This window comes from Cheilinus undulatus, linkage group 9, assembly GCF_018320785.1.
Source record: "Cheilinus undulatus linkage group 9, ASM1832078v1, whole genome shotgun sequence".
Taxonomy (NCBI): Eukaryota; Metazoa; Chordata; class Actinopteri; order Labriformes; family Labridae; genus Cheilinus; species Cheilinus undulatus.
In genome coordinates this window covers 766,025-790,743 of record NC_054873.1, presented here as the reverse complement: position 1 = coordinate 790,743, position 24,719 = coordinate 766,025, and the positions used below count along the sequence as shown (strand labels likewise).

Here is a 24,719-nt window from a genome sequence, read left to right as displayed (position 1 = left end):
GGACCGCACCATGAAACTGAAATTTAAAGAGCTCACATTAGATCAGTTTTGGCTGGCTTCTGCAGCTGGATACCCACCCATCTCCCACCCCGCGATTAAGCAACTTCTTTTTTTCTCCACTACGTACCTGTGTGAGCTTGCATTCTCATCTCTGGTGTACATGAAGAGCAACAAAAGGTCACGGCTCTCTGTTGAACAGGACTTGAGAGTGGCCCTTTCCTCAGTACCACCAAGGATTAAAAAAATATGTGAGCAGCGACAGCCAGAAAAGAAAACACACGGTTTTCATACTATTTAGCTTTCATTGTCAACATACTTTATGTCCTTTATCTCTACAAATTTAGCCCTATTTCTTTGACTAAATACATTCTCTGTTCGTATGTGTACAATGCTGAAATGCAAATACTTTGCTTTTTTACTCTCAGTGATTTTCTGTTTTCTTAACTTGGTCTGTAAAGAATGAATTACTTTTTGTTTCTCTCTAATGCTCTCTCACAAACACAGATTTATTTTTCTGTCTCCCATAAATCAGTTAACCTAGTTTGTATGAGTGTTGCTGAAGTAATTAAATTTAACAACTTTAAATGAATTACTGAATAATTTTCCAAATAAATGTTTCATGAGAAATGCAGTCATTTGTCAACTTATTTTAGATATTAAATGACATCGTACTGAACAGATTAAGTCAATATTAGGAAACTATTTTTTAAAGCATGTTAGATGGGTTGTTTTGCATGGAAATTAATATGGTGTGCCTTGAAAACTTGGCTGGATGTTTGGTGTGCCTTGGGCAACAAGAGTTTGAGAACCACTGATTTACATTATCTGTTCATAGAACCCGTGATTTATGTCTGTTATGTTGTGATTTTATAATAAATCTTCAAAATACAGTCATCACACAGGAATTCATTTATTAGGCTAGAGGAATAGAGTCAATGTTATGAGAATTCATTGCTTTAGAAATGAGATTGATTTACAGTTAATGTTCTTGTTAATTAATTAAAGGTTTTGATTAATTAATAATTACAATATTTTATTGGTTATTAAATAACCAATCCGCGTAAGCGGTGGTGCCCTATTCTCTATGAGGTTTACTTGATAATATTAATTTATATTAACAAATTTACGCTACACCCCCCTCTTCCTCCTCTTCCTACTCCTCCTCCTTGTACTCCTCCTCTTCCTCTTCCTCATCCTCCTCTTCCTACTCCCCCCCCCCCCCCTTTGTTCTGGTAGAAACTTCCAGTCTTTACCTGAAAGACTTCCTCTCGGTCGCCATACCTGGATCTCCTCCTGCGTCTCTGACGTCCATAAGGCAGAGCTGAGGGCGCCGTGGCGAGCTCTGACGGCGTCTGGTCATCCTCTCTGATGGCGCTGTCTGTCAGGACGCCGCCTGCAGCTCATTAAGAGCCTCACCGCCGGCTCTCTGCAGGCCTGCTGGGCACCTTTACAGGAGGAAACGCATCGCTCCACGCCAGCGTCTGAGGCCTACAGAGCAGCTGTCAGTCTAGGACGCTCTGCTGGGACGGCGTTGGGAGGTTAGCGCCGTGATGGAGGCGCTGAATGTCACAGACTGCAGGAGAATGTTAGCATGTGCTGTAGGCTGTCAGGATGTCAGACTACAGTAGAGACCGGAACCTTCTACCATGAGAACATGGCGTCTTAGTTTTAACCTGACACTCAAACATGTGGACCACCTTCCTCTGCTCAGACCGTCCTAACTCTTACGGCCCTCCTCGCTCAGTCAGCGTTAGAGAGCGCTTCAGTCGCTCCGTCACGCCGCTCCTCTCCTCCATTGTTTGAACCTTTGAAGTGTTTTCAGCTCGTTAGGCTTGGTTTCCCTCCCGTCGTCACGGTGACAGGCTGTGAGGAGGGGACAGAGAGTTAACCGCTCTGTTTTCATTCTCCGTCTTTAAACGCCGACCCGCCCTCACCACCGGCCTCTTTAGATGCTCTGTGAGGTCAGCGAGGCCTCATAGAAGGTCAGAGGTCATTGTATTGTTGTCACACTGAGGAGGAGGGTCCCTAAAGGCAGACCGGTTTATCTGAGGGTCCTGGTCTCTAAAGACCTGCTGTGAGGCATTTAGCTGTTAAAGAGGCGAGGATGATGATGCTGAGAGGTGAACGGCGGTAAAACGCCGCCTTTGAGGAAACATAAACACATATCGATGCTGCTGAGGGTTCTCTCAGAGTCACAGGGGATCAGGGGGGTCAGGACTGAGTCCACGGTCTACGCTGACCTGGACCACTGGTGTGTAGATACCACAGGTGCTTATTCTGACAGCGTGGCGTCTAACCGTGCTGGACTGGGTTAAACACAAATATACACATCAGTGTTTCTGTAAACATATGGCATCATTTCTTCTTCTCTGCTTTAGTCTCCTGTCGTCCAGTCTTCAGGTCCACGTCAGCGTAGACCGTGGACTCGGTCCTGACCCCCCTGATGAGATTTATTTTTTATTTTTATTTATTTATTTTTTTTTAGTTACCAGGATAACCAGTATGACCAGGGTTACCAGGATAACCAGTATGACCAGGGTTACTAGGATAACCAGTATGACCAGGGTTACTAGGATAACCAGTATGACCAGGGTTACTAGGATAACCAGTATGACCAGGGTTACCAGGATAACCAGTATGACCAGGGTTACTAGGATAACCAGTATGACCAGGGTTACTAGGATAACCAGTATGACCAGGGTTACCAGGATAACCAGTATGACCAGGGTTACCAGGATAACCAGTATGACCAGGGTTACTAGGATAACCAGTATGACCAGGGTTATCAGGATAACCAGTATGACCAGGGTTACTAGGATAACCAGTATGACCAGGGTTACTAGGATAACCAGTATGACCAGGGTTACTAGGATAACCAGTATGACCAGGGTTACCAGGATAACCAGTATGACCAGGGTTACTAGGATAACCAGTATGACCAGGGTTATCAGGATAACCAGTATGACCAGGGTTACTAGGATAACCAGTATGACCAGGGTTACCAGGATAACCAGTATGACCAGGGTTACTAGGATAACCAGTATGACCAGGGTTACCAGGATAACCAGTATGACCAGGGTTACCAGGATAACCAGTATGACCAGGGTTACTAGGATAACCAGTATGACCAGGGTTACCAGGATAACCAGTAAGACCAGGGTTACCAGGATAACCAGTATGACCAGGGTTACTAGGATAACCAGTATGACCAGGGTTACTAGGATAACCAGTATGACCAGGGTTACCAGGATAACCAGTAAGACCAGGGTTACCAGGATAACCAGTATGACCAGGGTTACCAGGATAACCAGTATGACCAGGGTTACTAGGATAACCAGTATGACCAGGGTTACCAGGATAACCAGTAAGACCAGGGTTACCAGGATAACCAGTATGACCAGGGTTACTAGGATAACCAGTATGACCAGGGTTACTAGGATAACCAGTATGACCAGGGTTACTAGGATAACCAGTATGACCAGGGTTACCAGGGTAACGAGCGCTATGATGTGAGTGGCTGATGGAGGTGAAGATCGTGGAGACGTTTATGAGGAGAGAGAGCGGTGGAGTTCACCACGGACCAGGAGAGAGTTCAGACCGACTTCTGACTTTATTCACCACAGCTGGATCAAACAGGATAAAAGAGTGAGGGGATCTGCTCCAGAACAAACTCTGGGTCACACAGGAACCAGGACTGGTAGAAAACCAGAACCTGGTTTTAGGAGGTGTTAAGGAAAAAAGATTCATCTGTCAGGTAGATTTTAAAAGATTCATATTTAGTTCTCAGTGTTTTATTCAGAGATAGTTCTCAAACACCCAGACCTTTAGAGACCTCTGGTCTGGATCTAAATCACAGCCGCAGCTCAAACATTTCATGAGAGCCAGACTGAGGCAGGGTCCCCAGGTTCACGTTGATCTGGTCCTGACTGCGAGACCGGGACAGCAGCAGGGACGGCAGCGTGTAGCGCTGAGTCCACCTGGTCCGAGTAAAGCGCCCACCTGAGGACAGACCAGAACACACCTGGTGTTAGCATGTAGCGTCTACAGCGGGAACACGTTTGCAGGGTCTGAGGTACCAGGGTCTATCCTTAGAACAGGTCTCAGAGGATTTACAGATCTCTACTGGTTTAAGATAACAGGTTAGATCAGGATCATCAGGGATGGAGCAGTGACGGGCGAGTTCCTCTCCATTTAAAGGAAATAACCATGAAAACGATCGTTGATCTAGACCTGAACTGTGTCCTGTCTGTCATCTGGGATTGTGAGCATGTGCAGTAGCGACTCTACAGTCCTCATGTTTGACGTGAAGCCCGTCCTGCTGTCTTCTGTGGTGTCTGATGAGAACCAGAGACCTGACTATCCTGGTCTCCTGGACTAACAGTAAATCCAGTCTGGTACCATGATCAGACTCTCTGATACGTATGCTCAAGCATCAGGTGTCTGTCACAGATACACGCACATGAAGCTGGAGGCAGACCTGAGGCAGGAGTTTAGAGAGAGTCTATCAGCAGCACCCTCATCCAGAACTCGTTCATGCAGCGGCCTCATAAACGGACCGTTACAGACACACGGACATGTCTGCTTTAGTTTACATCACAGCTGTAACACCTGTAAACACTAGTGACGGGGCGCGGCGGGGGGGGGGGGCATTATTGAAATCATTTCCTGTCTGCAGAGACTCAGAGAGACACGTCACGGCCTCTCTGTGTCTCCTTCTCTATTCTGACTCATTCAGGATCTTCCTCTGTTCATATTTCTGCACACACGCTCTGCTCAGCAAAACATGACGTGAGGAAACAGTCTGCAGTTGGTTGTCACAGCCCAGTCACAATGCATTCTGGGAAACAAACAGACAATATGGTAGCTCCCTAGCTGCAGGAACAACTGAAAAATGGATTATAAATGGTTAAAAGACATTCAGTATCGGAGTTACTGGTGTGGATTTCATCTTTACAGACCTGGAAGGTCAGCCAGATTCCAGACTCACTAGAAAACGTTCTGTTAGAGCTATGGAGGCGGGGATAGCGTCATTAGAACGGCGCGGTAATGGCTAAGAGTTATGATCAAAAGTAATTTAAGTCTGAATAACACCTGTCTCCTCTTGTTGAATACATCAGCTCTGCTCTCTAGAGTTGACAGAGGCAGGACTGGAGGATCAGATGTTGATCAGATGGTGGGCAGGTGGGCTCCTGTCTCTGACTCTATCCACCCTCCTGTGTCTCTGATACAGGCAACAAGGCCCAAAATAAATCACATTCAAACAAACAAACAAACAAACAAACAAACAAACAAACAAAAAATAATCAAACAAACATGCAAACAAACAAACAAACAAACAAACAAACAAACATCAAAACAAAGATAAAACAATCAAACAAACATGCAAACAAACAAACAAAAAACAATCAAACAAACATGCAAACAAACTAACAATTAAACAAACATGCAAACTAACAAACAAACAAACAAACACTCAAACAAACAAACAAACACTCTGAGGCACTGGTGGGTTCAGAGTTAAAATCTAAAGACAACTTAAATAAAAAAAAAGACCAAACATTTGACAAAAATGAAAAACGCCATGTCAGTTCATCGCTGCTGAGGCTGCTGTTCTTCTGGCCGTTGTCCACGCCGCTGTTATGGTTCATACCAGAGAACCCAGTTATCCCACAGTCATCAGTAATAATGGAACACATCCAGACCTGGCTGGCTGTCCTGTTTGGTGAAGACGTCGGCGTTCCCGCTCCAGTAGTGAACAGCCGTCTTCCCGTGATAATCTCTGATGTTGGTTTTAGCTTCTGATGGAGACAGAAACAAAAACACGTTAGCATGACTGAGACAAAATCAGACGGTCCTAGTTTTATTCTTCTGTAGTTCAGACTGGAGCTAAACACCAGACACAGCAGATCTGCAGCCAGAGAAGCTTGGAGGTACAAAAGAAAGAACTCAGAGCTGCTGAGTGAAGAACAACAACAGAAAAACAGCCGAAAGTTTTCATTTTAATCCAGAAAGAGCAGATGTCTGAAATGTCTATTAAAAAATGACTACGCCCACATAAACTCAGATATTACCGCCAGTTTCAACAGCAGATGAACCTGATAAAGGTCATTTTTAAAGTTCTTTTAGGTAAATGTCCCGTCCGCCATGACGCTCATCACGACCATTACAGACGGCTACATGACCACCGTCTACAGGAGGCTGCCGCTCTGTTGCTGTACCTCGGCCATGGTTTTGCTGCTGACTGTGATGACCACCGTTATTCTCTGGCCCTGGTCCAAACTCCTCTATCCCCTTTCCTGAGCTGCTGAGGCCCCAGCAGACATTTACAGGTCCCATTAAGACCAGTTGCTCTGCCCAGCTCTGTGGCATTCTTCTTTAGGACTCTGCCCGATAAAAACATCCCTCCATGAGGCGTTTTTACCAGACAGCTGTTTGGGTTTCATGGATCATCTTCACGTAACGCTGGAGAAAAGCTGTTAAAAAGACGTTAAAATCATCAGGGTGTTTGCTCCTGTTCTGAAGGGGCTGAACTTCATTTTTCATCAAACGGACAAAAAATGGAAATGAAAGAAAGGGAAAGTGTCAGATTTAGACCAGAGCGTCGTCTGCATACAGGTTAATGCTGACAGCCACTTTTAACAGCTTTTCTCCCTCATTGTGAGAAATTCATCCACGAACCCAAAACTCTGTAGTCCTCTTCAGTAAAACCTCGCTATGGAGAGGAGTAATAACCCTACTGTTGGAGGCGGAGTTTCCCTCCAGACTAACTCACCTGGGGGTCCTCACAGGTAACAGAGGCTAATTAGCTTAGCACACCCCACAGACAAACAAAAACCCCTCAGCCAGGCTCTCTGGGGAGGAGGGGGTTAATTATTAAAGTTAACATGGAGTAGAGGAGGATGGGGGGGGGGGGGGCAGAGACCAGGGGAAGATCAGATCCCGGTCTCTGTGAGGACAGGCAGCAGCTCTTTCAGGATGTCTCCTCACTCTCTCTCCTACCTGAACACACCTTTCTCTCCTCGTTTACATCTATGCCTGTTTGATGGGACGTGAAGGTTAACCCTCCAGAACCAGAGCTAGCACGCGTACGTCTGGTCTGCCAGGATCCCGACCTCTGAGATCTGAACCCGGAAAATCCTTAAATCCTGATCCCCAAACCCTTTCACAGACTGGACTCTAACGCTGTTTTCAGACCTTGGACCCATTTTAACATCCAGTCAGAGTCTGAGGACAGATCAGCAGAGACCAGGTCCAGGATTAGAGATTTTAAAGCCTACTGTAGATTTATGTTGTCCTAATTTCACTGAGAAATCCAGAATCTTCTGTTTCCTGTTTAAAAAAGGAGAGAAAACCGTGAAACCTCCTGTCGCTCTGTTAAACCGAGAATCAAAAACAGAAAATGAACTTTTTTTAACTTTCTTTTTTGTTTTCTGTTCTTTTTTTTTTTTTACTGTTTCTGTTTGTTAAATCTGCTGAAAGATCAAAGAACAGAACTCTGGAGGTGTAACATTCTTCTCTTTGTTCAGTGACCTGCTGCAGGTGTTGAAAAGAAAGAATGTTACATCTCCAAAGTTCTGTCCTGTGATCTGACTTTTCCTTAACAAAAAACAATAAAGGTGCTTTCCCTCTGAGGTCCTGGTCCTGGAGCGGACTACACTAGAGTCTAAAGTCCACTTCGTTTGGTCTGTGGGAATGAAATGTTCCAGACCAGGTCTGGACCCGTTGGAGATGTGGTCTTGGCTGTGACTCGTGGACTCTGGCATGGTTTGGAATGATATGGGACGGAGTTATGACGTCTTTTCAAAGAAAAGATTCTCCCTGAAGGTGGAAATCATCAGGATGCAGGCAGCAACGGTCCGTTAGGACTCAGCGAAAGGCCGGCTCAGACCACATGAATTCAGCCGGATTCAAGCCCCACTGCAACGTCGCAGCCCGTCGTCAAAACTCGGGCCCGATTACGAGAGTCGGGAACGACAAACAGTCTTGTAGTGTGAAATAATTAATGACGCGTCCAAGACTCCTTACGATTCCTCACAACCTCGATTCAACAAGACTAGCATGTCAGAATTTTTCGTGCATCGTCGTCTAGTTTGACACCCTGACCTGACGTAGACGACGTGAATCCTGACGTCTAACAGGAGAACATTCGCTCCTTATCTTTGCATCATCATTTAAAGATTTACCACTTTTACCTCCTTTTATTCCCTAAAACTAATGTGTCGTTTTATTTTATTTCATTTACGTTATCACATGCAGACCTGAAGGTCTATCTGAAGGAGAGCCGGTCCTGATTGTCCTCCTCTCGATAAATCCATACTCAATATCCATAATCCAATCCATCATGGTTTCTTTTTTCCTTTTTTTGAGCAAAAAGACCAGGACTCGGCTTAGGGAAGACCGCGAGTCAGTCTGATAGGACTCGGCTTAGGGAAGACCGCGAGTCAGTCTGATAGGACTCGGCTTAGGGAAGACCGCGAGTCAGTCTGATAGGACTCGGCTTAGGGAAGACCGCGAGTCAGTCCGATAGGACTCGGCTTAGGGAAGACCGCGAGTCAGTCCGATAGGACTCGGCTTAGGGAAGACCGCGAGTCAGTCCGATAGGACTCGGCTTAGGGAAGACCGCGAGTCAGTCCGATAAGACTCGGCTTAGGGAAGACCGCGAGTCAGTCCCACAGGACTCGGCTTAGGGAAGACCGCGAGTCAGTCCGATAGGACTCGGCTTAGGGAAGACCGCGAGTCAGTCCGATAGGACTCGGCTTAGGGAAGAACGCAGGTCAGTCCGATAGGACTCGGCTTAGGGAAGAACGCGGGTCAGTCCGATAGGACTCGGCTTAGGGAATACCACGAGTCAGTCTGATAGGACTCGGCTTAGGGAAGACCGCGAGTCAGTCTGATAGGACTCGGCTTAGGGAGGACCGTGAGTCAGTCTGATAGGACTCGGCTTAGGGAGGACCGTGAGTCAGTCTGATAGGACTCGGCTTAGGGAGGACCGCGAGTCAGTCTGATAGGACTCGGCTTAGGGAATACCACGAGTCAGTCTGATAGGACTCGGCTTAGGGAAGAACGCGAGTCAGTCTGATAGGACTCAGCTTAGGGAGGACCGTGAGTCAGTCTGATAGGACTCGGCTTAGGGAGGACCGTGAGTCAGTCTGATAGGACTCGGCTTAGGGAGGACCGCGAGTCAGTCTGATAGGACTCGGCTTAGGGAAGACCGCGAGTCAGTCCGATAGGACTCGGCTTAGGGAAGACCGCGAGTCAGTCCGATAAGACTCGGCTTAGGGAAGACCGCGAGTCAGTCCCACAGGACTCGGCTTAGGGAAGACCGCGAGTCAGTCCGATAGGACTCGGCTTAGGGAAGACCGCGAGGCAGTCCGATAGGACTCGGCTTAGGGAAGACCGCGAGTCAGTCCGATAGGACTCGGCTTAGGGAAGACCGCGAGTCAGTCCGATAGGACTCGGCTTAGGGAAGAACGCAGGTCAGTCCGATAGGACTCGGCTTAGGGAAGAACGCGGGTCAGTCCGATAGGACTCGGCTTAGGGAATACCACGAGTCAGTCTGATAGGACTCGGCTTAGGGAAGAACGCGAGTCAGTCTGATAGGACTCGGCTTAGGGAGGACCGTGAGTCAGTCTGATAGGACTCGGCTTAGGGAGGACCGCGAGTCAGTCTGATAGGACTCGGCTTAGGGAAGACCGCGAGTCAGTCCGATAGGACTCGGCTTAGGGAAGACCGCGGGTCAGTCCGATAGGACTCGGCTTAGGGAATACCACGAGTCAGTCTGATAGGACTCGGCTTAGGGAAGACCGCGAGTCAGTCCGATAGGACTCGGCTTAGGGAAGACCGCGAGGCAGTCCGATAGGACTCGGCTTAGGGAAGAACGCGGGTCAGTCCGATAGGACTCGGCTTAGGGAAGAACGCGGGTCAGTCTGATAGGACTCGGCTTAGGGAATACCACGAGTCAGTCTGATAGGACTCGGCTTAGGGAATACCACGAGTCAGTCTGATAGGACTCGGCTTAGGGAAGAACGCGAGTCAGTCCGATAGGACTCGGCTTAGGGAAGACCGCGAGTCAGTCCGATAAGACTTGGCTTAGGGAAGACCGCGAGTCAGTCCCACAGGACTCGGCTTAGGGAAGACCGCGAGTCAGTCCGATAGGACTCGGCTTAGGGAAGACCGCGAGGCAGTCCGATAGGACTCGGCTTAGGGAAGAACGCGGGTCAGTCCGATAGGACTCGGCTTAGGGAATACCACGAGTCAGTCTGATAGGACTCGGCTTAGGGAGGACCGTGAGTCAGTCTGATAGGACTCGGCTTAGGGAGGACCGCGAGTCAGTCTGATAGGACTCGGCTTAGGGAAGACCGCGAGTCAGAGTAGAGCTGCAGAGGCAGTGAACGTTGAATGTAGAATGAGCCCAGGGAATTTTTTTGACATATTTGGTCCCCATCCACATGTTCAGTCCCATTTTTTCCACTTTTTAACAGCTTTTCATTACTTTTCACCACTTTTTAACAGCTTTTCACCAGATATTTAGCCACTCTTTGGCCACTTTTTCCCACCATATGCCCATTTTTCCTTCTTTTAACCTTTTTTAACCAACTTTTGTCCTCATAAACCATTTTTTGCCACTTTTAGAATGCTTTTCACCAATTTTAACCACATTTTGCACTATTTGCACTTATTTGATTAGTTTTCCATTAAAGTTGTGTCTATTTTACTTTCTGGTATCCTGACATTTGTGCCCATCGTGGCTCAGTTCTGAAGTCTAACATTCCCAGTGGTTCAGTCCAGTGCACCCATCCACATGGTTATCATCACCAATAGAGGGTCATTCTGTTTTAATTAAAGGGGATTACATTTTTAAAACGACTTTTATTACAGCAAAAATGAATAAAAAAACCATTGATGATTTGAGCAGGGCTTTTTTATTCAGGTTAAAATAAAATATGATTATCACTCATGGACCCTGGGTGACCCTGACCAAGAGGACCAGTTCACTGGTCTAAGACCCCTACCAAGAGGACCGGTTCTCTGGTCTAAGACCCCTACCAAGAGGACCGGTTCACTGGTCTAAGACCCCGACCATGAGGACCGGTTCACTGGTCTAAGACCCCTACCAAAAGGACCGGTTCACTGGTCTAAGAACCCTGACCATGAGGACCTGTTCACTGGTCTAAGACCCTGACCATGAGGACCGGTTCACTGGTCTAAGACCCCAACCATGAGGACCAGTTCACTGGTCTAAGACCCCTACCAAGAGGACCGGTTCACTGGTCTAAGACCCCGACCATGAGGACCGGTTCACTGGTCTAAGACCCCTACCAAAAGGACCGGTTCACTGGTCTAAGAACCCTGACCATGAGGACCTGTTCACTGGTCTAAGACCCCTACCAAGAGGACCGGTTCACTGGTCTAAGATCCTGACCATGAGGACCAGTTCACTGGTCTAAGACCCCTACCAAGAGGACCGGTTCACTGGTGTAAGACCCTGACCATGAGGACCGGTTCACTGGTCTAAGACCCCTACCAAGAGGACCGGTTCACTGGTCTAAGATCCTGACCATGAGGACCGGTTCACTGGTCTAAGACCCCAACCATGAGGACCGGTTCACTGGTCTAAGACCCCAACAATGAGGACCGGTTCACTGGTCTAAGAACCCTGACCATGAGGACCGGTTCACTGGTCTAAGAACCCTGACCATGAGGACCGGTTCACTGGTCTAAGACCCCAACAATGAGGACCGGTTCACTGGTCTAAGACCCCTACCAAGAGGACCGGTTCACTGGTCTAAGATCCTGACCATGAGGACCGGTTCACTGGTCTAAGACCCCAACCATGAGGACCGGTTCACTGGTCTAAGACCCCAACAATGAGGACCGGTTCACTGGTCTAAGAACCCTGACCATGAGGACCGGTTCACTGGTCTAAGAACCCTGACCATGAGGACCGGTTCACTGGTCTAAGACCCCAACAATGAGGACCGGTTCACTGGTCTAAGACCCCAACAATGAGGACCGGTTCACTGGTCTAAGAACCCTGACCATGAGGACCTGTTCACTGGGCTAAGAACCTGACCATGAGGACCGGTTCACTGGGCTGCTAGAGACCCTGATTATGAGGACAGTCCTGGTTTAAGGGTGTACAGGGGTCTAGGATGGACCCAGACTCCCTGTTGGTGTGATCGTCCCTCATCTGGGGTAGAGGAAACGTCGGAGTGATCTGACATCCACAGCAGAGAGGAAAGTTTGATGCCAGTCCTCTGAGTCTGAGAGATCAGACTGTTAGAGAGTCTGGAGGAGGACTGCTCTAAAAACTCTAACTTTCCTCCCCTGACTTTACCAGAGAGCATCATGGGAGACACTGAGACCCTAACCGTGAAGTTAACTCCGTAACTCGGCCCGTCTGTGAGTTTGATGGCGTCGGTCTCTGCAGCAGAGGGACGGTCAGGTTTCTCCGAGGATCGGCGCTGCGGCGTTAAACCGTTTAAATGGTGGCGGGGGGAGGGCAGGTGGGAGGGAAACGGGAGTAATGACCAGAGTCAGTTTCACGGTGAAACCATTATCTCTCAGAGTCCCGGCGAGGAGACGGGGGATGCCGTCCTCCTTACTGCAACACGAGCACGCCGTTTATTCTCCTCAGACCCACATCAACGTTGACGCGAGCCGCGTGAGACCTCGTTACTCTCAACGAGACGCCAGGATGAAAAGTTAGAGAACATCCCACAGAAAGAACACAGAAAGAACACAGAATGAACACAGAAAGAACACAGAAAGAACACAGAATGAACACAGAAAGAACACAGAATGAACACAGAAAGAACACAGAAAGAACACAGAATGAACACAGAAAGAACACAGAATGAACACAGAAAGAACACAGAAAGAACACAGAATGAACACAGAAAGAACACAGAATGAACACAGAAAGAACACAGAAAGAACACAGATGTTTAGCAGAGAGGGCAGAGAGGAGACGATCACTACAGAGAGAAATATTCACAGATTTAACTCCTTTATTGACCTGCTGACAGTCAGAGTCCGGTCTATCTTTAAAGAGGGACCATGTCCCTCCCTGACCCCAGGTCATCCTAAATTCAAACTTCCTGTTCTGACTGCACATTAGAACATTCTCTCTACCAGTTTTCAAACTTGTCCACCAACCTGGACCAGGTCTGAGCCCAGACCAATGTTAAGGCAGGGTCTGTGTCTTTGCAATGATGTATGAAGCAGCTGTGACCTCTGACATCTTTAAAGGCAGGGATGGAACGTTTTATTGACCCAATTAAATAATCCAAAACGGCAAGGAAAGAATGTTGTACTGGTTTAAATGACATGAGGATTAAGGCAAGGATGGATTATTTCATAAGCAAGGATGGAATGTTTTAAAGACCTAGATAATATATTCTTTCAAAGCAAGGATGGAATGTTTTAAAGACCTAGATAAGATATTCTTTCAAAGCAAGGATGGAATGTTTTAAAGACCTAGATAATATATTCTTTCAAAGCAAGGATGGAATGTTTTAAAGACCTAGATAATATATTCTTTCAAAGCAAGGATGGAATGTTTTAAAGACCTAGATAAGATATTCTTTCAAAGCAAGGATGGAATGTTTTAAAGACCTAGATAATATATTCTTTCAAAGCAAGGATGGAATGTTTTAAAGACCTAGATAATATATTCTTTCAAAGCAAGGATGGAATGTTTTAAAGACCTAGATAAGATATTCTTTCAAAGCAAGGATGGAATGTTTTAAAGACCTAGATAAGATATTCTTTCAAAGCAAGGATGGAATGTTTTAAAGACCTAGATAAGATATTCTTTCAAAGCAAGGATGGAATGTTTTAAAGACCTAGATAAGATATTCTTTCAAAGCAAGGATGGAATGTTTTAAAGACCTAGATAAGATATTCTTTCAAAGCAAGGATGGAATGTTTTAAAGACCTAGATAAGATATTCTTTCAAAGCAAGGATGGAATGTTTTAAAGACCTAGATAATATATTCTTTCAAAGCAAGGATGGAATGTTTTAAAGACCTAGATAATATATTCTTTCAAAGCAAGGATGGAATGTTTTAAAGACCTAGATAAGATATTCTTTCAAAGCAAGGATGGAATGTTTTAAAGACCTAGATAATATATTCTTTCAAAGCAAGGATGGAATGTTTTAAAGACCTAGATAATATATTCTTTCAAAGCAAGGATGGAATGTTTTAAAGACCTAGATAAGATATTCTTTCAAAGCAAGGATGGAATGTTTTAAAGACCTAGATAAGATATTCTTTCAAAGCAAGGATGGAATGTTTTAAAGACCTAGATAAGATATTCTTTCAAAGCAACATTAGTTAGCAGAACTTATCCAGACTACAGTTAATAAATAAAGATTATCAGAATGTTTCCATTTCAGTGAAAACATTTTTGATTTTCTCATTATAAATCTTGGATTTTTGATATTCATATAAATAAATATTGCTGAGGATTTTTGGTTTCTTGAACCATAAATAAAAAAGATTTCAGAGAAAATGCTCCACACTGAAATCATTTTTATAGTTCTGTTCAGAAACAGAGGAACTGTCTCCATCTGGGTTTTAGACAATAAAGAGCATTTAATGATTTTTTCTGTCTGTGCTTAGACAGTGATCAACCTGTGGTGTGAGGACCATGACGTGGACATGAAGCAGAGGCTGACAGGTCGGGGTGTTTCTCATTAACAGTGAAATGGGGGGGGGGGGGGGGTCTAAAGCCGTCAGTCCAACACCTCTCCTGTCTCAGCGTGTCAGAGTCGATCTGCACGGCTGCTCTCTCTCTCTCAGCGAGTCCATGAGGCGAGGAGGCGAGTCCCTGAGTGTCTGAATATAAAACATCAATCTGATCTGACTGATCCAACAAAAACCCCACACCATAACCACGTCTGGACTCTCTAAATCCTCCAGAACCACATCTGGACTCTCTAAATCCTCCAGAACCATGTCTGGACTCTCTAAATCCTCCAGAACCATGTCTGGACTCTCTAAATCCTCCAGAACCACGTCTGGACTCTGTAAATCCTCCAGAACCACGTCTGGACTCTCTAAATCCTCCAGAACCACATCTGGACTCTCTAAATCCTCCAGAACCACGTCTGGACTCTCTAAATCCTCCAGAACCACGTCTGGACTCTCTAAATCCTCCAGAACCACGTCTGGACTCTGTAAATCCTCCAGAACCACGTCTGGACTCTCTAAATCCTCCAGAACCACGTCTGGACTCTGTAAATCCTCCAGAACCATGTCTGGACTCTCTAAATCCTCCAGAACCACATCTGGACTCTCTAAATCCTCCAGAACCACGTCTGGACTCTGTAAATCCTCCAGAACCATGTCTGGACTCTCTAAATCCTCCAGAACCATGTCTGGACTCTGTAAATCCTCCAGAACCACGTCTGGACTCTCTAAATCCTCCAGAACCACGTCTGGACTCTCTAAATCCTCCAGAACCATGTCTGGACTCTGTAAATCCTCCAGAACCACGTCTGGACTCTGTAAATCCTCCAGAACCACGTCTGTATTAACAGCTTCTCCTGTTTTTCTCTTGGTCTTGGTCTAAATTTAAACTCTGTCTAACAGAAACACTCGGCCTGTAGGAGGGACGGGGATCTGGTTTGTTCAGGTTCAGAACAGGAAATATTTAAAAACACGGGGGTAAATTTGTTTTTAGGAGCTCGGGGAAAAAGACACGAGCCACTGTTGTTCTTCAATAGCCCGACTTGTCATTACAAGTCGGGCTATTGTCATAAATGACCTTGCGATGAAACCGGCACCGCCCCCAGAGCCCCTCTTGTAGAAATTGTCTAGTTTTAGTTGCTCTTTTATGCAGTGAAGCAGCTGTTTTCCCTAAGTGAAGGTGTTTGCTGTGCTGTGATTGGTCAGGATGACTGCAGGTGCTCTGACTCACTGTAGTTGTTGATGAGGGCGTGGACGACGTGCTGGTGTCCGTGGATGGAGGCGAGGTGGAGCGCCGTGTAACCCTGGAAACACAAACACAGTTACTGACAGTTTCAGAGCAGATCTGATCCCAGATCTGAATTTGGAGGGAAAGATTTTCTCTAGTATCAGGGCAGAAAAGTGATCTAGTTATTCAGAAATTATTGACTAACAGTGCAGAAAGCAGGGATCCAGGATTTTACAGGGTGCAAAAACACACAAGCACAGAAAACAGGGATTGACATGTAGCTTCACTGAGCACTGCTCCTCTCTGTAGGGCACGCCAGTCCTATCTTCTTTCAGCCAACTAAACACAAACCAGCAACCGTAGACTAGGAGAGGAAACTTTCTATTTCAGTGTTTTCTTGAAAGATTTGGCTGTTTTCTACATGTTTATCGTTAGTGATATTTGAAATTCACTTTGGGGGCCACTGTTAGTGAGGTGGAGGGCAACATGTGGACCGCAGGCCGCCAGTTGCCCACCCCTGTAGTCGGGTCGCGCAACTCCAGGTTCAAAGCTGAATCTGATGAGATGCTCACATTGTATGGCTGGCTCTGACAGGAAACCTCTGTTTGGGTTTCAAAGATGAATTTACAGAATGAGGGGGAAAAGCTGTTTAAAGGGGACCTTCTAGATCCATGCTCCCAGAATGCTTTGTGTGCTGAAACGAGTGCTGTAATGAAGGGATGAAACGATGATGACTGTTTTCTCATAATGGCCCATGTAGTTTCCAGGTAATGTTTGATCTCATGATGATGCAGCGCTCATACTTTCTATAATCTCAGACTGAGTACAGTTTAGACCAGACTGAGTACAGCTTAGACCAGACTGAGGACAGCTTAGACCAGACTGAGTACAGCTTAGACCAGACTGAGTACAGCTTAGACCAGACTGAGTACAGCTTAGACCAGACTGAGGACAGCTTAGACCAACCTGAGTACAGCTTAGACCAGACTGAGGACAGCTTAGACCAGACTGAGGACAGCTTAGACCAACCTGAGTACAGCTTAGACCAGACTGAGTACAGTTTAGACCAACCTGAGTACAGCTTAGACCAGACTGAGGACAGCTTAGACCAGACTGAGGACAGCTTAGACCAACCTGAGTACAGCTTAGACCAACCTGAGTACAGCTTAGACCAGACTGAGGACAGCTTAGACCAACCTGAGTACAGCTTAGACCAGACTGAGGACAGCTTAGACCAGACTGAGTACAGCTTAGACCAGACTGAGTACAGCTTAGACCAACCTGAGTACAGCTTAGACCAGACTGAGGACAGCTTAGACCAGACTGAGTACAGCTTAGACCAGACTGAGTACAGCTTAGACCAGACTGAGTAGAGCTTAGACCAACCTGAGTACAGCTTAGACCAGACTGAGGACAGCTTAGACCAACCTGAGTACAGCTTAGACCAGACTGAGGACAGCTTAGACCAACCTGAGTACAGCTTAGACCAGACTGAGGACAGCTTAGACCAACCTGAGTACAGCTTAGACCAGACTGAGGACAGCTTAGACCAACCTGAGTACAGCTTAGACCAGACTGAGGACAGCTTAGACCAGACTGAGTACAGCTTAGACCAACCTGAGTACAGCTTAGACCAGACTGAGTACAGCTTAGACCAACCTGAGTACAGCTTAGACCAGACTGAGGACAGCTTAGACCAGACTGAGTACAGCTTAGACCAGACTGAGTACAGCTTAGACCAGACTGAGTACAGCTTAGACCAACCTGAGTACAGCTTAGACCAGACTGAGGACAGCTTAGACCAGACTGAGGACAGCTTAGACCAGACTGAGTACAGCTTAGACCAGACTGAGGACAGCTTAGACCAGACTGAGTACAGCTTAGACCAACCTGAGTACAGCTCAGACCAGACTGAGTACAGCTTAGACCAGACTGAGTACAGCTTAGACCAACCTGAGTACAGCTTAGACCAGACTGAGGACAGCTTAGACCAGACTGAGTACAGCTTAGACCAGACTGAGTACAGCTTAGACCAACCTGAGTACAGCTTAGACCAGACTGAGGACAGCTTAGACCAGACTGAGTACAGCTTAGACCAGACTGAGTACAGCTTAGACCAGACTGAGTACAGCTTAGACCAGACTGAGTACAGCTTAGACCAACCTGAGTACAGCTTAGACCAGACTGAGTACAGCTTAGACCAGACTGAGTACAGCTTAGACCAGACTGAGTACAGCTTAGACCAACCTGAGTACAGCTTAGACCAGACTGAGTACAGCTTAGACCAACCTGAGTACAGCTTAGACCAGACTGAGTACAGCTTAGACCAACCTGAGTACAGCTTAGACCAGACTGAGGACAGCTTAGACCAGACTGAGTACAGCTTAGACCAACCTGAGTACAGCTTAGACTAGACTGAGTACAGCTTAGACCAGACTGAGTACAGCTTAGACCAGACTGAGTACAGCTTAGACCAACCTGAGTACAGCTTAGACCAGACTGAGTACAGCTTAGACCAACCTGAGTACAGCTTAGACCAGACTGAGTACAGCTTAGACCAACCTGAGTACAGCTTAGACCAGACTGAGGACAGCTTAGACCAGACTGAGTACAGCTTAGACCAACCTGAGTACAGCTTAGACTAGACTGAGTACAGCTTAGACCAGACTGAGTACAGCTTAGACCAGACTGAGTACAGCTTAGACCAACCTGAGTACAGCTTAGACCAGACTGAGTACAGCTTAGACCAACCTGAGTACAGCTTAGACCAGACTGAGGACAGCTTAGACCAGACTGAGTAGGACCAACCTGAAACTCTCAGGCTGGAGCCAGTACGACGCTGTGATATCAGACTGTGTACAGCTTAAAGACATTTAAAGAGCCACATGAGTGGTGGGATACTCTAGACCATGGAGGATCTACAGGACAGATCCTTCATGGGACGGGCCCAGAAGGCCTGGTTTAGAGAGAGCTTTAGGATGGGACAGCCTGAGACTCTCTGCTGTGCTCTCCTGATAAATATAAATATAAACCACAGCAGTATATTAGTGTTTCTGGATTTAAAGGGTTTAAAGCAGAGATACATGATAATACATGATGGGAGTAAGAGTAAGTGAGAGGAGACAGAACCCTTAGAGACATGTCTCTGCTTCACTTCCTGCTAACATCTGAAACACTCATCTCTCTGCAGATAGTTTAACGGCTCTTTTAGAGCCGCTCCAGGCTAAACCAATCCATCACTGATGGTACGATCAATCTCCCTGATCAGACGGTAAAATCCTTCTGTGGTCGTGTAAAAGAGCGACTGTCAGCTGGCGTCCCGTCTCTCTGTCACCGTCCTGTCAGCTCCCATCCTCTCTGAGTCCGTCAGCCTGTCTGCTCTCCTTCGCTCTTCCTCTCGCAGTCTTCATTGTTTGTTCACATTAACACCGTCCGGTCCCAGGAGACGAGCCGCCCGTCACCGTGAGCCGCCGTCACGTATGAACAAACACTCACGGTGCCGTCAGTCGAACGTTAAACCGAGTTAAATGACAGTAAAGAGGCGGTTTGAAGTCAGAGCTGATTTAGAGGACGGGTCTGAAGTTTGACGCTGAGCGAGCCCCCGACCATGTTTGATGTTTAAAACGGGACCGTCAGCGCCACGCCTGATGAAGAGACGAGACACACGACATGGATGTGAGCGAACGGCGTGATCAATGGCGTGACGAACCGCAGAGAAACAGATCTGCACCGAGGGAGCGGGGTTCTGAAAACCTCTAAAAACCCTGACCCGAGTTCCTCAGCATGCCAGGACTTCTGGTCTACGGCTGTCCTGTGTTTATAGTCTGAGCGATCGACCAATCAGGTGTTAGCAGGGTTTAGTTTACTCAGGTAAAACACAGAACAGGCGGGACTAGGTCCACGCTGACTAACCAGCCCCCATCCATGATATTCTTCTGATGAATTTGTCTCTAAACGGAAAATTCTGCATCAGAGTCCAGCTTAGACCCCGTCATTGATCAGATCTGATTATAGAAAACCAATCAGATGGATTTCCTCTGCCCATCACCGGACTGCTCAATAAAATCCTAAAACCTCTATCAGGACTATAAACACTGAACCACTCTTCTGTTTCAGTGATGAATTCTCTAAAGTGTGGAGAAAAGCTGTTAAAGTTGACCTTCCTGGTTCAGCATTGACCTCTATGCAGACGACGCTCTCCCCTACCTGAACAGGACATTTTTCTTTCTTCTCATTAAAATTTTTCCTGTTTGATGAAAATCTGCTAGCGAGCGTTTGTGATAACTGTCAGTGAGTCTGTCTCATCACTGTGGAGGAATGTTGGCCCATTCTTCTCTGCAGAATAGTTTTCATTGGAGGGTTTTCCAGCATGAGCGGCCTGTTTACGGTCACAGCATCTCCGTCAGATCTAAGTCCAGACTCGGACTAGACCACTCCAGGACCTTCACGTAGTCTCTAGTAGATTCAGAGGTGGACTTGCTGGAGTGTTTGGGATCATGGTCCTGCTCCAGAACCCAAGAGGTCATGAACTGAAGGCCAAACACATTTTTTTCCACTTGTCTGATATTTTAGCCCATCAAAACCAGTTTTTCTACCTTTCTGCCAGTTCTGTTCAGACTTTAACCCAGTGATACTCAACCTGTGGCTCTGGGGCCACATGTGGCTCTTTTATATCTTCATTGAAACATTGTTCTCATTTTTGCCCCTTTTTGCCACTTCTCACCCATTTAAGCTGCCTTTTGCAATTAAATGCCACTTTTTGATGATTATACTACCTTTTTCTGATTTTTGCCACTTTTCTCCAGGTGTTTGCCACTTTTTTTTTTTTTTTACCACTTTTGCCATCTTTAACTTTTTGATGCCACTTGTCACCTCTTAGATTGTGGCTCTTACAAATGTATTTTTCAACACTTTGGCTCTTTGGTTGAGTAACACTGCTTTAACCCATTCCTGCTGCTTGATGATCTTGTTTTCCACTTTTCTTTGCCATTCTTAACTCTTTTTGCAGCTTTATTCCAAAGGGAACCCATGTCTAACCCTGCTTCACCAGTTGCTGCCTTTTTTTGCTTCCTTTTTGGCCACTTTAGAAATATTTTTTGCAGCTTGTTTCCTTTTGCCAGCTCTAACCCGCGTTTGTCATTGTTTTTTCACTTGTCTACTATTTTTGCCACTTTGTTTGCCAGATTTGCCCTTTTCTGCCACATTTTGCCTTTTTTATGCAGCCTTTTACTTTTGCTAGCCACTGTTTTGCCTTTTTAACCCGGTTTTCCACCAGTTTTCTATTGACTGCCTTTCTTTTTTGCCTTTTTTTGCTACTTGTGGCCCATTTCTGCAGCTTTTTCCCCTTTAATGCAACTTTTAACTCATTTTTTCCACCTCCTTTACCAAAATCTTTCAGGATTTTCTGGAGGAGATCAGAGTTAATGGTCCTGGTCCAGACCATCACACTACCACCACCATGTCTGACTGGTGGTCTGCTGTTCTTCTCATGACATGCTGAGTTAGTTTGACTCCAGATGTAACAGGATCCACTCCTTCCAGAAAGTTCCTCTTCTGTCTGCTCAGTCCTCAGAATATTTCCCAGAAGTCTTTGGGATCATCAGGAGGTTTTTAGTCAAATGTGAGACGAGCCTTTGTGTTCTTGTTGCTCAGCAGTGGTTTTGGCCTTGGAACTCTCCCATGATGCCGTTGTTGCCCAGTCTCTTTCTGATTGGTGAGTCATGACCTCTGACCTTAACTGAGTCAGTGAGGCCTGCAGGTCTTTAGATGTGGTTCTGGGATCTTCTGGGACCTCCTGGATGAGTCGTCCATGTTGTCTTGGAGTCATGTTGGTAGGCCGGACACTCCTGGGAAGGTTCGCCACCGTTCACAGTTTTCCCCATGTGTGGGTAACGGCTCTCAGAGTCCCTAAGCCTTAGAAAGGTCTGTGTAACCCTTTCAGACTGATAGATGTCAGTGACTTTGTTTCTCATCTGTTCTTGAATTTCTCTGGATGGTTCCATGATGAGATGGAGATCTTTGAGCCTCCTTCACTGTCAGACTGGGTTTGATTTAAATCCTTTAAATCCTGTCATATTGAACCTTCTCTCTCTGCAGACTACTGTAGAGCCGTCTACATTTATGGTCTTCTATAAACCTACAGAGAGAGGATGAAGCCTCCTAGGATTGTTGTATTTGTCTGACATGTTTCCTGCGTGTTCTTAGCGTGTTTTAACCCCAGAATAAATCTGTGCTCTGGTCCTAAATGTGATTTGTGTTCTAGCTCCAGGATGTTCTCCTCTCCATCTCTGAGCGTGACCGCTTCCCTCTAACCGTCCTGGAGCTGGCGTGTTGGCTTGTACAGTTTAAGGCGGACTTACCCCCTTCAGAGAGAGACGGCGAGCAGCGTGGAGGGAAATGAAATAAATAAAAGAATATATAAATAAATAAGGCAGACACACACAGAGATCAAACACAATCACTGACTCACTTACATGCTGATGAAGAGGAGGATGATGATGAAGATGAGGATGGAGAGGGGAGGAGAGAGAGAGAGAACATGTTAGTGAACAGTTAAAGCCTTAGAGGAGAGAGTGATAAATATTTATACATAAATATGACATTTAAATATTCAGCCAGAACAACAATCACCAGGTAATAACACGTTTCTGACCGTTCTCTGTTACTCAACCCCTTCAAAATAAAAGCACACCAAAGAAAGACAACCCCTTCAAAATAAAAGCACACCAAAGAAAGACAACCCCTTCAAAATAAAAGCACACCAAAGAAAGACAACCCCTTCAAAATAAAAGCACACCAAAGAAAGACAACCCCTTCAAAATAAAAGCACATCATCCATCATTTCTCAATGCTGAGCCTCCATCTTTACAGAACTTTAGTTTCACTGGATGACTTCTACTTCTCTGGATCGCAGGTTTAAGGTCTGTTTTCATATCATAACTACATAACTACAGTCACAGACGAAAGTGTTGGCACCCCTGGAATTTTTCCATAAAATACACCATTTCTCCCAGAAATTGTTTCAGTTACAAATGTTTTGGTATCCATGTGTTTATTTCCTTCATGTTCGTTGGAACAACACAAAAATCAGAAGGAAAAACACAACACTGACATAATTTTACACAAAACTCAGAAAATGGGCCGGACAAAATTGTTGGCACCCTCAACTTAATATTTGGTTTCACACCCTTGGAAATAATAACTGAAACCAATCTCTTCCTCTAACCATCAACAAGCTTCTTCCACCTCTCAGCTGGAATTTTGGACCACTCTTCTTCTCCAAACTGCTCCAGGTCTCTCAGATTTGAAGGGTGCTTCTTCAACAGCAGTTCTGAGATCTCTCCATAGGTGTTCAATGGGATTTAGATCTGGACTCATTGCTGGCCTCTTCAGAACTCTCCAGCTTTGTCTCCAACCATTTCTTGGTGCTTTCTGAGGTATGTTTGGGGTCATTGTCCTGCTGGAACACCCATGACCTCTGACCCAGACCCAGCTTTCTGACACTAGGCCCTACATGGCGGCCCAAAATGTTTTGATAGTCTCAGATTTCATGATTCCTTGCACACAGTCAAGGCACCCAGTGCCAGAGGCAGCAAAACAACCCCAAAACATCCTTGAAGCTCCTCCATGTTTGACTGTAGGTACTGTGTTCTTTTCTTTGTAGGCCTCATTCTGTTTCCTGTAAACAGTAGAATGACCTGCTTTTCCAAAAAGCTCTACCTTAGTCTCATCTGTCCACTAAATGTTCTCCCAGAAGGATTGAGGCTTACTCAGGTACATTTTTGCAAACTCCAGTCTGGCTTTTTTCTGTCTCTTTGTCAGCAGTGGGGTTCTCCTGGGTCTCCTGCCATAGCGCTTCATCTCATTCAGATGACCACGTATGGTCCCAGCTGACACTTCTGCACCCTGAGTCTGCAGGACAGCCTGAATCTGTGTGGAAGTTGACTGAGGATGTTTATCCACCATTCCAACTATCCTGCGTTGCATTCTTTTGTCAGTTTTTCTCTTCCGTCCACGTCCAGGGAGATTAGCCACAGCTCCATGGTTATAAACTTCTTGATTATATTACACACAGTGGACAAAGGAATCTCAGGATCTCTGGAGATGGTCTTTAACCTTGAGATTGTTCAGATTTTTACACAGTTTTGCTTCTTAAGTCCTCAGACAGTTCTGGGCTCTTCTTTCTCTCCTCCATGCTTGGTGTGACACACACAGACACACAACACAAAGGCTGAGTCAACTTTTAGACATTCTAACTGGCTTCAGGTGTGATTTCTAGATTGCAGCACCTGTTACTGCCACAGGTGAGTTTAAATGAGCATCACATGCTGGAAATAAAATCATTTACCCACAGTTTTAAAAGGGGGACAATCATTTTGTCCGGCCCATTTTTGAGTTTTGTGTAAAATTATGTACATTTTGTCTTTTTTCTTCAGATTTTTTGTGTTGCTCCAATGAACATAAAGGAAATAAACACGTGTATACCAAAAACATTTGTAACTGCAACAATTTCTGGGAGAAATGGTGAATTTTCTGGAAAAATTCCAGGGGTGCCAATTCTTTCGTCCATGACTGTATGTCATCCCCAGCTCCAAAAAAGTTGGGACGCCATGTAAAATATAAATACAAACAATGACTGTCAAATCTCATAAACTCATATTTGATTCCCAGTAGAACATAAACAACATGATAAACTGTGACATTTTACCATTTCAGGAAAATATTAGCTCACTTTGAATTTGATGGCAGCAACACATCTCAAAAAAGTAGAGACAGAGCACAGAAGGCTAGAAAAG

General features: G+C 45.8%; 1 protein-coding gene across 1 annotated transcript in view; it reads right to left on the bottom strand.

Annotated features, from left to right (window-relative positions):
* Positions 1-3,769: 3,769 nt before the first annotated feature.
* The window catches only part of LOC121515475 (ankyrin repeat domain-containing protein SOWAHC), a 46,647-nt gene continuing 25,697 nt past the window's right edge, over positions 3,770-24,719 (bottom strand). Inside the window, exons 4-7 of the mRNA XM_041796266.1 lie at positions 24,249-24,251; positions 15,928-16,000; positions 5,703-5,798; positions 3,770-3,999 (exon numbers count right to left, since the gene is read on the bottom strand). Of these exons, the coding sequence (XP_041652200.1) occupies positions 3,851-3,999; positions 5,703-5,798; positions 15,928-16,000; positions 24,249-24,251 (321 nt within the window). The 3' untranslated portion in view covers positions 3,770-3,850. The remainder of the gene's footprint in view (positions 4,000-5,702; positions 5,799-15,927; positions 16,001-24,248; positions 24,252-24,719) is intronic.